This window comes from Leptonychotes weddellii, chromosome 2, assembly GCF_054177405.1.
Source record: "Leptonychotes weddellii isolate Sample4059 chromosome 2, ASM5417740v2, whole genome shotgun sequence".
Classification (NCBI taxonomy): Eukaryota; Metazoa; Chordata; class Mammalia; order Carnivora; family Phocidae; genus Leptonychotes; species Leptonychotes weddellii.
In genome coordinates this window covers 113,902,128-113,915,464 of record NC_138370.1, presented here as the reverse complement: position 1 = coordinate 113,915,464, position 13,337 = coordinate 113,902,128, and the positions used below count along the sequence as shown (strand labels likewise).

Genomic DNA, 13,337 nt, shown 5'->3' with positions numbered 1-13,337 from the left:
ACAGGGTCTCCACCATATGCCTCTCCCTATCCATAGTCCCACTGAGTTTACTATTTAACTGCACCCCCTTAACCTCATTGGCTCTACAAGTTCCAAATTTCTTATGGTTGATTTTCATGAATAAAAGTCTCCATGAGATTCCATGAGGGTAAGAATGGTGTCCTTTTAAGAAAAAAAATTAATAAGTCCACTTTAAAGAATCTATCACTTAAAGAGTGTTAGAATGCCCTCAGAGTTGGTAATAATACTTTAATAGAAAAACACTATCTGATTCTTGAGTACCAGCAAATATTAGATATCCACATATGATATTCTATGAATTCAAGCCTAATGTATTAAACTGATAAGCACAAACTATGTGCTCAAAATTTGTTAAGGATGGAGAGTTGAGTGGTTAATCACTAACAACTTATTGAATATTTATTTACTCTATAACAATTCTATGTGTCTAAAATGAAACTTTTCTCTTTTGTTTTAAGTGGAAGTAATGTTTACCAATAGTAAGGCCACTTTTTTCAGGAGCTGAATTTCATTATTTAAGTTATTGAGCAATAGGATAAAAGTTTTACGGTGTTTGTTTTTTCTATTTCTGAAATGTTCTAATTTCATGTCTGAACTTAAAAATAGCACCCTCTTACCTTCCACCCTTGTTTCCTTTCCTCTAATAAATAATGCCCCTCTTCCTTAGACTACAAATGATGAATACTGTGGTAGGTTTCTGCTTAGTTACAGCTCCAACTTCTCTATGACAGATTAGTGATAGTACCAAGATATCAGATTTTTATCTGAACATTGTTTCAGGGGAAAAAAATAATTATTTGCAGAGCTGAAAAAGTTTAAGTAGTTGATTGTACCTTACTAAGAGTATAACTAGAAATATCCAAATAAACTGGAAGTTGGTATTAAAAAACTCCACAAAACAGGGAACTTCAATTTTTCCATTATATGAGAATTTTTATGTCATTCAAGAAAAAAATACAGTGCTTTCTATATATCCCCATATGTCCTCTTATAGTGTCTCTATTTTACAATCACAAATCCCTCTTTGCTTTCCAGCTTAACAACTAAACTTCTTCCTTTCCACATACAAGATTTACAAGGAATTGGATCGATTGGACATTTTGACTCTGAACAACCAAGTGTTAGCCTAAACAAGAATGGAAACAGATCAAGCCTCTCTGACCTCAATCATTTAACACGTTAATTCTGACAACTGAAAAATCTTATTCAGAAAAAGAAAAGCGTCAGCAACATGTTTAATTACAAAGAGCAGGAAGAACGAGCCTCTTCAAAAGTCAGAATGAACACATTATCCATTTCATTCTTTGCACAGCTGCCTCCATTACAAATCACTTTATCGTCTCATCTCTGAAACATCCCAGACACATTCTTTAACTGTGAATTCACAAGTCTTTCCCCTGAGCGAGATCTCGGAATCAGTAACCTTTTGAGTCAATGTGGGAAGTGGGGAAGGAGACAATAGTGTCTACCTGGGACTGCGGAAAGCTATGACAGAGCAGAACAGGAATGCTTTAGTTCTCTTGGCCTCTGTGTTCCTTGTTACTGTGTAGCGGAGCATTGTTGGGAAATATTTTCTCACCTGGCATTCCAAGAAATGGAAGGCCCCACAGCTGTTTTACAGTTCTGTCATTAAATATGTGAAATGTCCTATCCTTCCCCGAGTGAGAAAACAAGAGAAACCAGATTTGTGGTCTGAAATCCTTTTCAGAAATGCTGCCATCGTGTGGCACTTTGGAGCTATGACCGGAAGAGTCCTGTGGTGGGGCATACGGTTCATCTCAACATGGCTCCACTCCAGCGAAACCTATTCCTGTAACTATCTAAGTTTGTATTAAATCATTCCCGTGGGCACAGAGTAAACCATAGTGAGTCCTGTGGAAATCTTGTTTTTAGAATTTGTGAACTGCCCCCCCGCTAAATGGACAACATGACAAATTTATGTGGGTAATACGTTTAAAGGGAAAAAACAATTTTTAAAAGCAGAACTAAGAAATCTATTTTGAAAGTTTATAACCTGTGTGCTTTATGTTTTATAGAGATAGCTGCCATCTGTATTATTAAAATGTGTGATTAGATCCCACAAATCAGTAATATCAACTCATTTGGAATGCATCCAAAACAGACATACCCTCCTCCCCCACCAAATGTCCACAAAACCTATGGATTATAGTTATAGAATAACACTGCAAGAAATTATTTAATCCATATTTCTATTAAAAGCAGCATTTAGTAAATAGGGGCCAACACCTTAGATAGAACTAATAATAAATAAGATCATTTACCTTTAATCTCACACATAATTCTTATAATGGAGATGTGAGGTAAATGAATAGTGCAATCCCCATTTCACAACTGAGAAAAGTAGATGAAGAAGTTTAGTAATCTCAAAACAATATTAAATATTTAAAATGGACTCAGAGCTTTGTTACCCCTAATTTCTGTTCCAATATTCAAAATTCATCTGTAATTTTCTTTCATTTAAATACCTTTTAAATACCCAGTAAAATTTTTTTAATATAGAAAAAAATGTTTTCAATTTTATTTAAGTAACAAATTTTATATATCCTGTGAGAAAAACTAGAAAAAAGATGATTCATAAATCAGTCCATTCCTGTAGAGATGTGCAAATTACCCTCTTGATGTATGCAGTTTAAAGATCTTACATCTAGCCTCATTCTAATAACCTATTCCACTTAAAGACACTACGAATGATGACTACATGCTCTTCCTAAAAATTTCAGGAATAGTTAAGACACACAGTGCTTAAAATATACACATAATATGTGCCAAACATTGTTAGTTTTACACATACTAATTCATTTAAAACTTCTCACAACCCCCATGAGCTAGGTAATAGCATGTGCATTTGACAGATGAAGAAACAAATACAGGCAGGCTAAGTGATCTGCCCAAGGTCACACAGCTAATGGATGTCAGTGTGGGACTCAGAGCCACACTCTGGCCCCAGAAGCAGCCTTCTCAAGCAGTTAACTCTCCCAGTGAGAAGCTGCTTTACTTCTGCAGCATATAGAGTAAATTACCATTCTTCTGTCTTATATAGCAGATTATCTGATTCACCACCTCCAAACAATTTAAACGGTGCGACAAAAATTCGTGTCCTTGAACGGTCATTGTAAATCCAACTTAAGGGGCATAAACATGGAACTTAGTGTTAGTAATGTCATTTGTCTAAATGACAAGCTGCTACATACTTGAAATCACAGCATTGAGCCTGAGTAGCAAAGGATGGAGGGAGCCTCTTCCCACACCTGAACAATAGCCTTGCAGCTGTTAAACGAGTATAATTGTGAGGCAAATTTGGTTGCATATATTACCTTAATCTGTTATTTAACCCTAAAGAAACAAAAATCTATTCCATTTCCTTTTATTTAAGATGGATTTATATTAATATTTTTCTTCTAATTCAGACATTATCAATTCTCTAAAAGAACCAGTCATTCCTCCCCACTTTTTACAGGACCCCTAGATGCCCTTCCATGATGCTGAATGCCAGTCCCATAAATGAAAAAGCTAGTTAATGATATTGTACATCAGTAACGTTTTAACTGTAGAGTAGTTTTTGTGTGTTTGTTTCTTTGTTTTTTAACCACAAAAACCAGAGGGGGAAGTGTGGGAGCAAGTGGGTTGGGCAGTGGCAAAAAACCTCATGACACATTTCTCCGCCTCCCTGTGTTGGTGGAGACTGTCTGGAGCATCATTTAAATTCTGGGAGGTCCTGACTGTCAACAGCAGGAAGAGAAGGCGAGCAGTGCAGCCTCATCCGGGACTGGGCTCTCTTCTCAGACAGCCACAGAGCAAGGTAAGCCCGCACTTCGCTGTCCTATGCGTCCAAATTCATTGCTGTCCTAGGCATTCAGCTTCATTTCAGGGGGGAGGGCAAGTTGTAAGGAAAAGAGTTGAACTGTAAAGCTGTTAAGCAGACTTACACTGTTCTAGTCTTTTAATTGAGCATGCCAGATACATTGCAGATTTCCTGGAAGAAAGGTAACTGGTTATTTCGAAAGCCAGTCATTTATAGAACTCAAAAATTCCTGGAGTCCTCAAAAGAACTGAATCTATTTCTTCCAATCAGAAAAAAAAAGAGAAAAATTCTATGCCCCTTTCAAATGACTATATATACATTATTTTTAATGGGTAGATGGCTGTGGAAGCATTTAAGCGGAAAAGGATCTTTAGTGGTAATGTAAGCTAATAATTATGCTATGTTTTAATGTTTAATGTATCCATCCTATTTTCAAGGGGAAAAAAAACTCTTTCTGAATATTTCACTTCTGTATTTAGCTATTAAATTCTTCACCAAGATACCTGTATGACCCTATGCAGACTTATTATCATGAGTAGAAAAGCCATTGACTATTTTCAATATTTTGGTTTTTCTTTCAAATTTCTAGAATGCCTTTCTTAAATAACTTGAGTTTTGAGACAGCCTCATTTTGCCTAAGTAGTACCTTTTTAGTAATTTAGTTAAAAATCACACTTAAAATGCATGCTGGAAAAATGAAGAAAGCAAGCTTCTTTCTATGGTTTTATTTTCTCTCTCTGTTTTTCTTCCCTGAGAAATAAATATTCCACCAGTAGCTTATTATTTTAATTAAATTACTAATGATCTGTTTTTAGGTTGAGATAACTGGAGATATCAGGCAGTAATGATATAATCCCTGGAACTCTAAATTTTGAAGTCGAATATAGTCTTATGAAATTCCTCTCTCCCTTGCCTAATAGTGAGAGATGGAGTAAAGAGGAGGCATTACAAATAGTAACTCAAAAGACCATAGTGATTGAAACAAAAGTTTTCTCCAAAAGGTAGAAAATATTCTACAGAAAATATATTTGTAAATATTTTGTAATGTGGTAGCATAAAGAGGTATCACTGTTTTACAGTGATCAAAGAAATCAAATATTCCTTACAAAATATCTTGCAGGAAAAATCACCATGAGACTTGCAGTGATTTGCTTTTGCCTTTTAGGCATTGCCTACGCCATTCCGGTGAGTACAGCTGTATCTTAAAGGAAATTTCTCAAAATAAATGAATTGTGTGCTCCCCTGTGCTAGGAACACATTCACATTGTAATCTTGCTTCATCTTTTCTGTTTTGAAGATTAAGCAGGCCGATTCTGGGAGCTCTGAGGAAAAGCAGGTAAGCATCTTTTAGGTTTATCATGAGTTAAATTATTTATGCAGCTGCACGAGAGTCACCACAAACATATTTGTTGCCATTTTACTTATTATCATAGTCAAGCCGTTAATTGATAAGTATTTATTGACTGTCCGCTTTCAGCCTAGGCCAGTACTAAGTACAGTTACAGATGGTCTCTGACTTACGATGGTTCCATTTACAATTTTTCAACTTTACGATGGTGGGACAGCCATACGCATTTAGTAGAAACCATACTTCAGATTTTGAATTTTGACCTTTTCCTGGGCTAGCGATGCACGGTACAATACTCTTGTGAGGCTGAGCAGTGGTAGTGAGTCACAGACCCAGTCAGCCACGCCATCCCGACGGTCAACACCGATATGCTTTCAACCATTCTCTACCCATACAACCGTTCTGTTTTTCACTTTCAGTATAGTATTCAATACTTTAAATGAGATATTCATCACTTTATTATAAAATGGGCTTTGTATTAGATGCTTTTGCCCAATTGCCGGCTAATGTAAGCATTCTGAGCATGTTTAAGGTAGGCTAAGCTGTGCTATGATGCTCAGTAGGTTAGGTGTATTAAATGCATCTTTGACCTACTGTATTTTTAACATTCGATGGGTTTATTGGGACATAACCCATCGCAAGTTGAAGAAGAGTTGTATAGTCTTTAGTAAATATATGCTCTTAACGCCAAACTAGTTCTTTTGTATAATAAAATAATGCTCTGGGCCATAGAATTAAAACCTCCCTAATAGTCATAACACTCACAGATAACCAATGTTCATCTGCAGTCTAGGAAGTCATGTGAAGTCACGTGACTTTTTCTTTCCATGAGTCAACATACTGTACTAGACGTGGAAAATCCCATCCTTTGCTTTGCTGAGTTTAAAATTTGTCTCACACACTGGACAGTTTACATGACCATAATATTCATAATATCTCCTAAGATACTTGCTAAGAAACCCATTATAAAAAGAAAGGTTCTTAAGCTATTTGGATCTATTATGCTTGTCAGCTGACTTTAGATAACAACTTTCTAACCAAACATAAGACCAAATCAAACCCTTTATTATAACTCTTTGACCAGCACCGTAGATGTACATGCCCCTCCAAAATACGTGGAACTGTGCCAGCCAAACAACAAACGGGCATTGTCCTGAGAGCTCAGACTAGAAGGCACACAGAGTTCAATCCCAGATGAACAGAATAAAGGCCTGTATAGAGCTGCCTGGGGTCACTGAAAATAGATTGCTTAATGAAGACATTCGGAGAAGTATTTGCTGCATGTGTTTGGGTGCGCAAGTAGGTGGGTATAGATATGACTGGTTTCCAACTGATTTGAGAAAACAAGTATTGAAGCACAATAATAGGCCAGAAAAATTAACATTTCCAGAAAAGATAGAGGTCACACTATTTGGGCAAGAACTGGTGACTTTTTCATGAATAAATATGGCACATAAAGTTATGACAGTATAAATTATTCAGTTATATTTAGGAGATAAGTGAAGAGCTCAACCTTCCAGAATCCTAGAAATTTAGAGCTAGTCAGAAATATGTGAAAGTTATAAGGCTTTCCCTCTGCAGATGAACATTGGTTATCTGTGAGTGTTATGACTAAATGAGGTTTTAATCTGTTTGTTTTGTTCATCTATATTGTCTTCATGTTACATTGTTTTAAATCATAAATTTAACTTATAAATGCCTTCTCTCTGAGCCCATATTACATGTAGCAGCAGGAAACATATATATTAAATATATATAAATTATAACATATTTACATATCATCTTTATATATTTTTAAATAAAAAAAAAGTAGGGAAACTTGGAACTCCTCTAGAACAGTAGTTTCACATCTTTTTCAGGCAAGGAACCCTTTCCTTCAGCAAAAGCTTTCAGAGTAGCCCAATATGAAGCTGCTCTGGTTGCAGTCAGCTCTGGGAGGAAACCCCACATGCTACTGACTTGATTGCCTCCCTGCCCTTCCCCCACCCGGTGGCTGGCTGTGAAAGGGACCCATGGAACGGCCAGCGTTCTCATTCTCAATGACAGGGAAGGGAAGGGATTGGCTCTGGGTGATACAGCCCATCAGATGACACTTATTCAGAGCAATTTCCACTCCTCTGCACTAGGATAATCATTTTCCAGATAAATAACTGGGCTAAAGGAAAGACCGTTCCATTCACATCTCTGGCACCTTGGAGCAATAGAACATTTGTGTGATGATGTTAATATTATAATAATATTATATTTCTGCATGGTCCACCCAGAAAGCAACTAGACACATGTGGCTACTGAACTCACAATGTAGCTAGTGCGATTGAAGAACTGAATTTTTTATTATATTTCATTTTAATTAAATTAAGTAACCACATGTTATATGGCCAGAGGATATTATATCAGACAACGCAGTCTTAGAGAGTTCCTCCTCTTTTCATAGAGGAAACAATGAAGATCACCACTAATTAAGGGCACCTCTGCTTTAGATGTGCTTTATCTAAGGGGAAATTTCAGCTCGTAAGCATAGGACAGGAATGCACAGTATTCAGCATGCACAGCATGCATCACTGCGAAGACCCAGTCTGCCTGGATTTGAACCCCAGCTCTGCCACCTACTACCACTTAACTTCTCTGTGGCTGAGCTTCTCTTGGTCTGTAAAATGGGAATAATAATGATACCCATCTCACAGGGGGTTGAGAAGATTAAATGAATAAATATTTGTAAATCACTTTGAAAGGATGCCTGACCTAAGTAAGTGCTATGTAAGAGTATATTAAATGAATCTGCAACAAAAAGGAAATGATAAAAGAGGTATGTAAGGCTCTGGCTGACCATACAGAGGCATATTATGCTTATCCATCAAGATCAGTGAAGTATACTTGTTTTTTCAGTTGATCACTTAGAGATCCTTATGTTTCTTTTTTTAATAATGATAAATATGCAACATTTTTTGTAGCTTTACAACAAATACCCAGGTGCTGTAGCTACATGGCTAAAGCCTGACCCATCTCAGAAGCAGACTTTCCTAGCACTACAGGTATTTTTAATTTTAACTAATTTTAAGAATTAAATTTCTCTCATTTAGAGAACAACAACAAAAAGTAGCCATCATGGAGACCATTCAGGCCAATTAAATGGATCCTTCCTACCTGTTGGTAAACTTGAGCTTAGGATAGCAATTGATCTGGTTATGTTGGCTTTTCCCCACTTTAAGCCACCCACTTATGAGGCTGAAAAATAAGACCTGCTTTGGATAGAAAAGGCTAACTTTTGAATTAAAATATGAGACATATTTGATGTAAACTGATATGTGTCCCTCCTTCTTCAGAATACTGTGCTCTCTCAAGAAAATGATAACTTCCAACAGAAGGTGAGTTCTCACCGTGAATCAGAAGCTGACCATGCCTTGGAGAGATGAAAGAAGCCACTCTTTCTCCTAATGACATGGCCTGGCTTCGATTCTGACAATATTCTATTAGCAAATTTTATAGTAAATTGCCAATTTAAAACTTGCTCAGGAAGAAAACATGTATTTACTCAACGTCAGAAATACCAGGTTTCTTCAGATAAGTTTAGTGTGGCAGGAAATGTTTACTAATGTCTGTTATTTGAAATACTAAGCCTCTTAAAATTTTATTTAAGGTATTTTGTAGATGTCTTATCTAATATCTGATAAGCATCTAATAATGCCTACGAAAGCCAAGACTTTGTCTCAGGGTAACAGTTCTGTTCCTAACATAATGGTTTATGTGACAGCTATTCTTTTTATTAGGAGTATTGATATATTTGCTAAACAAAGAGATAAATTTGTTTTCCTTAAGATCTGTTTGAATGTGTTAAGAAACTCTAACTGGGAAAGTTAGATAAATAATCAAGTATATTTGCTAATCAGAAGTTTAATCAGACATTCAGTGGTTAATTTGGTTGACAGATTTGAGTTGCAGTTTATACACAAGCATAATGGAGTTATTTTTGCTTATGTATGCCGATGGGGGGGGCAGGTTTTGGTGCATGCATTAGTATATGGATGTTCCAATCTCCTGAGAATTCTCATTTCAAATAAAAAGTAATCTCACAATTATGTATCTGTATTTATTTCATCATTGAATTTGGTAAATGAAATAATGTCTAATATGAACAAGGAAGAGCACTGTTATCCATAGAAATGTTATACTCACATATATGGCTTGAAAATGTCTATGAAAGTAATTACTTATGGAAAAGCAAGAAAAATACCTCAGATTATGATTCCATTTATCCTGGTGTTAAAAAAGAGATTGGAAAATACTCACTTTTACTCCTAGAAGCCACTGAATACATTGTTGTGAATGCAAAGATTCTGAAACCAAATTAGTCTGAAAGACTAATGCACTGTAAAGACTAAGGGAAAGTAAAAACCCTTACCCAAATTTTTCTGGCCATCTTGTTTTTTAGACCCTCTCAAGCAAGTCCAATGAAAGCCATGAGGATGTGGATGAAGATGACGGAGACGATGTGGACAGCCAGGATTCCATTGATTCCAATGACGTAGATGATGACTCTAACCAGTCTGATGAATCTGATGAACTGGTCACTGATTTTCCCACTGACATTCCAGCAACCCAATTTTTCACTCCAGCTGTCCCCACAAGAGACTCAAATAATGGCCGAGGTGATAGTGTGGCTCATGGACTGAGGTCCAGATCTAAGAAGTCCCACAGATACGAAGTCCAGGTAAATCCTTAGACAGACACATCAGATATTTATGATTAGAGCCCAATTCTAGGAAACCAGAGTGTGTCTATTCACAGTCACTTATTCATTCATTCATTCATTCAGTAAGCATTATTAATTTATTACTTTTTAAGATTTTTAAAATTTATTTATTTTAGAGAGAGAAAGAACAGGGGGAGTGGTAGAGGGGGAGGGACAAGGAGACTCCATGCTGAGCTCACGACCCTGAGCTCATGGCCTGAGCCAAAATCAAGCGTCTGGCACTCAACCGACTGAGCCACCCAGGTGCCCCTAATTTATGACTATTGAACACAAAACCTTTTCTCACTTGGTGATTTTATGTTTAAGTCCATGCAATTTCTCCCTACTTTTGTCTCTCAATTACAATGATCTTTTTCCAAATCCTGGCTATAAAGCATTTATTCTATTCACTTTTTTAGATTAAAGAAAAAAACTTTGGAAAACAGCAATTATTTTCACAATATAATGGTCATGTTTTGAAGTTAAATACCTAAGACGAATTGCAGAGTTGCAAATTATGCTTAATCTGCAGTTGAAGGATCTGAATTTCACACATAGCCTTGCCACTTATGAATCATTTTACTTTTTAACTTTCAATTCACTTTCCCTTTATGTAAAACAGAGATCATCAGATCTACGTCATAGTCTTTATCATATGCATAATTGATGTATCTATTAAACTAAAGGAGATGAATATGTGAAAAGGTTCGGTAAAAAACAAAGTAACATGCTAGTCCTGTTTTTTGCTTCAGCCAAATTTAGACAATTTTCATATAAATTGGCCTAAAATTTAGAAAGCAGAATTACAATGTTCCCATCCGTGGCTCTTCATTTAATTCTTCTTCCGTTTGTTCTGTGATTCAGTATCCTGATTCTACAGAGGAGGACTTGACATCACTTGTGAAAAGTGAGAGTATGGAAGATGACTTCAATGCCGTCCTTCTTTCCCAGACTGTGCGGGGGACTTCTGATGGGGACAGCCACGCGAAAGACAGTCAGGAAACAAGTCAGCCGGATGACCACAGTATGGAAACAAAGAGCCACAAGCATGCCAGAGAGTATAAGCTGAGAGCAAGTGATGAGAGCAATAAGCATTCCCATGAGATTGGTAGTCAGGAAAATTCTGAGGTCAGCAGTGAACTCGTCAGCCAAATAGTTCAAAGCCATGAAAAGGAACGAGTCCTAGACTCCAAGAGTGTGGAAGAAGATAAACACCTGAAATTTCGCATTTCTCATGAATTAGATAGTGCATCTTCTGAGGTCAATTAAAAGGAGAAAAGGCAATTTCTTACTCTGCTTTTAGTAAAAAGAAAAAATACATTGTAGCAGGATGAGAGAGAATATGAAATGCTTATTTCTCAGCTTAGTTGGTGAATGTATATGTATATGGATCTGGAAATAGATACTGGTTTTGATCATTAGTTTAGTGTGTGGCTTCATGGTAACACCCTTGTAAACTAAAAGCTTCAGGGTTTGGTCTATGTTCTTTTCATATAAGAAATGCAAGCTATCACTGCATTGTAATGTTTGCTATTCTTTTATGAATAGAAATTATGTAGAAGCAAACAAATACTTTTACACACTTACAAAAGAGAATATAAAATTTTGTCACTGTAATCTTTTGTTTTTTAAATTAGTGTATATTTGGTTGTGATTATTTTGTGTGTGTGTGAATAAATCTTATGTCTCAAATATAATGAGTTTGGTGGTAGCTTTTTCTTTTTTTTCTTTTCTCTTTTTTTCCCCGCAGCTTTATTGAATTATATATGACATGTAATATTGTGTAAGTTGAGTTGTACCACATGATTTGATCTGCTCTTGTACTGCAAAACGATCACCACCATAGCATTAGTTAACACCTCTAGCTTGTCACCTTCTCTAGCCTATCACACAATCATCATTTCTTTTTTGTGGTGAGAGCATTCAAGATGTACTGTCTTAGCAATCAGTTGCTATTTTAACGAAACTGCTACACTTAGTAGAGAGCAATCCAGGGTCTTCTGGATCAACCGTACAGCTTCTGGTTGAGCTAAGGTTCCTAGTTAAAGAAACAGAATTCAAGCTGGGGTCGCTATTCAGCCAGAAATCCTCCAACCGTGCAGGACTCTTACACCCCGTGGGACACCTTTTTCTAATTTTCACAAAGCTGATATAAAAGCTAACAAAAGCCTAACTGCAATCACAAATCAATTTTATTATTTCTCATCACTCACCATTAATTTGTTCAGTAAATTTATTGCTTTGCTGCCCTCAGATGAAAACCTGATAGGTTCCATAGCAGTTTTTTTCCCTAGCTATTTTGATCACCCGTAGATAATAAACAGTCCCCTTGTATTGGAAAATTTTTAAATGCAGCTTCAGGTAATAACTGAGATTTTCAATTTCATTCAAAACTAAAAGTTCTGGAAGCCTGAAGTGGAGCAAGCATCTTTACTTCCATGTCTTGCTCGTCTGCTCTTTCTAAAACTAGAAATTCCATTTGGAAATTTTAATTATCTATTAAGTAACTTTTAGGACAAAAGGGGCAGTTTTTCTAAAAAAGAATTCTATTGAAAACACAAAATCAATAGAATATAGTTAAATCAGTGATCACAGAAAAGCCATAGCCTTAAATTCTTGCAGCAAAAAAACACATCAAAAAATGAAAATAAATAAATTGAGCTCCCATCTTAAAAATAAGAAAAGAACAACAAAGTAAGACAAAAGAAAGCAGAAGGAAGGAAATAATAAATTTAAAAGCAAAAGTGATGAGGTAGAGAACAGAACAATAGTAGAAACTAATAAATCAAAATGCTGGCTTCTTGTAAAAACAACAACAACAACAACAAAATAGATAAACCATTAACTCACCCAATAAAGAAAGAAAGGCAGAAAAAAACAAATAAATACAAGCAAGGAGATAACCAATGACACTGGTAAATTTTTAAATATTGAAAGAGACTACTTCACACAATCCAATACAAATAAAATGGAAAACCTAGATAAATGGAATTATTTTCTAAGAAAATACAACTTATCAAAGTTGGCCTTGCTATACATGGAAAGCATAAATAGACAGATTTCCATAGAGGAAAGAGAAAAAGTTATCAAGGAACGAACTATAAAAACTAGATCCAAATGATTTTACAGGGGAATTCTATCAAACCTTCAAAGACCAGATAAGCCTAATCCCATTTAAGTTGTAGCACAGAAGGAAAACTCTCAAATGATCTCTGTGAAACAACTATAATTCTGACACTCAAACCTGGTAAGATTACACACACACACACACACACACACCACACACACACACAAAACTATAAAGCAGTCTCACTCATGACTAGCAATGGAACAATCCTAAATAAAATGTCAGCAAACAGAATCTAAAAACATGTTTAAAGAGTGCATCATAATCAAGAGGGGTTTATTCCCGGACA

General features: G+C 35.9%; 2 protein-coding genes across 4 annotated transcripts in view; both read left to right on the top strand.

Moving 5' to 3' along the window:
* The window catches only part of LOC102748592 (putative E3 ubiquitin-protein ligase HERC6), a 580,669-nt gene that overhangs the window by 236,835 nt on the left and 330,497 nt on the right, over positions 1-13,337 (top strand). The window lies entirely within an intron of this gene.
* SPP1 (secreted phosphoprotein 1) lies at positions 3,708-11,618 on the top strand. Of its 3 annotated transcripts, XM_006727044.3 has the most exons (7): positions 3,708-3,841; positions 4,965-5,029; positions 5,142-5,180; positions 8,144-8,224; positions 8,516-8,557; positions 9,622-9,900; positions 10,786-11,618. In XM_006727044.3, exons 2-7 carry the CDS (start codon positions 4,976-4,978, stop codon positions 11,188-11,190), a joined length of 900 nt encoding a protein of 299 aa, XP_006727107.1. In that variant the 5' UTR covers positions 3,708-3,841; positions 4,965-4,975; the 3' UTR covers positions 11,191-11,618. The 3 variants fall into 3 exon arrangements, with proteins under 3 accessions (XP_006727107.1, XP_006727109.1, XP_030879643.1); XM_006727046.3 differs by lacking the exon at positions 8,144-8,224; XM_031023783.2 differs by lacking the exon at positions 8,516-8,557.

Coding starts and splice junctions, on each gene's coding strand:
- SPP1 (XM_006727044.3), top strand. CDS start 4,976: ATGAGACTTGCAGTGATTTGCTTTTGCCTTTTAGGCATTGCCTACGCC. Junction 5,030..5,141: donor GCATTGCCTACGCCATTCCG/GTGAGTACAGCT, acceptor TCTGTTTTGAAG/ATTAAGCAGGCCGATTCTGG. Junction 8,558..9,621: donor ATGATAACTTCCAACAGAAG/GTGAGTTCTCAC, acceptor CTTGTTTTTTAG/ACCCTCTCAAGCAAGTCCAA.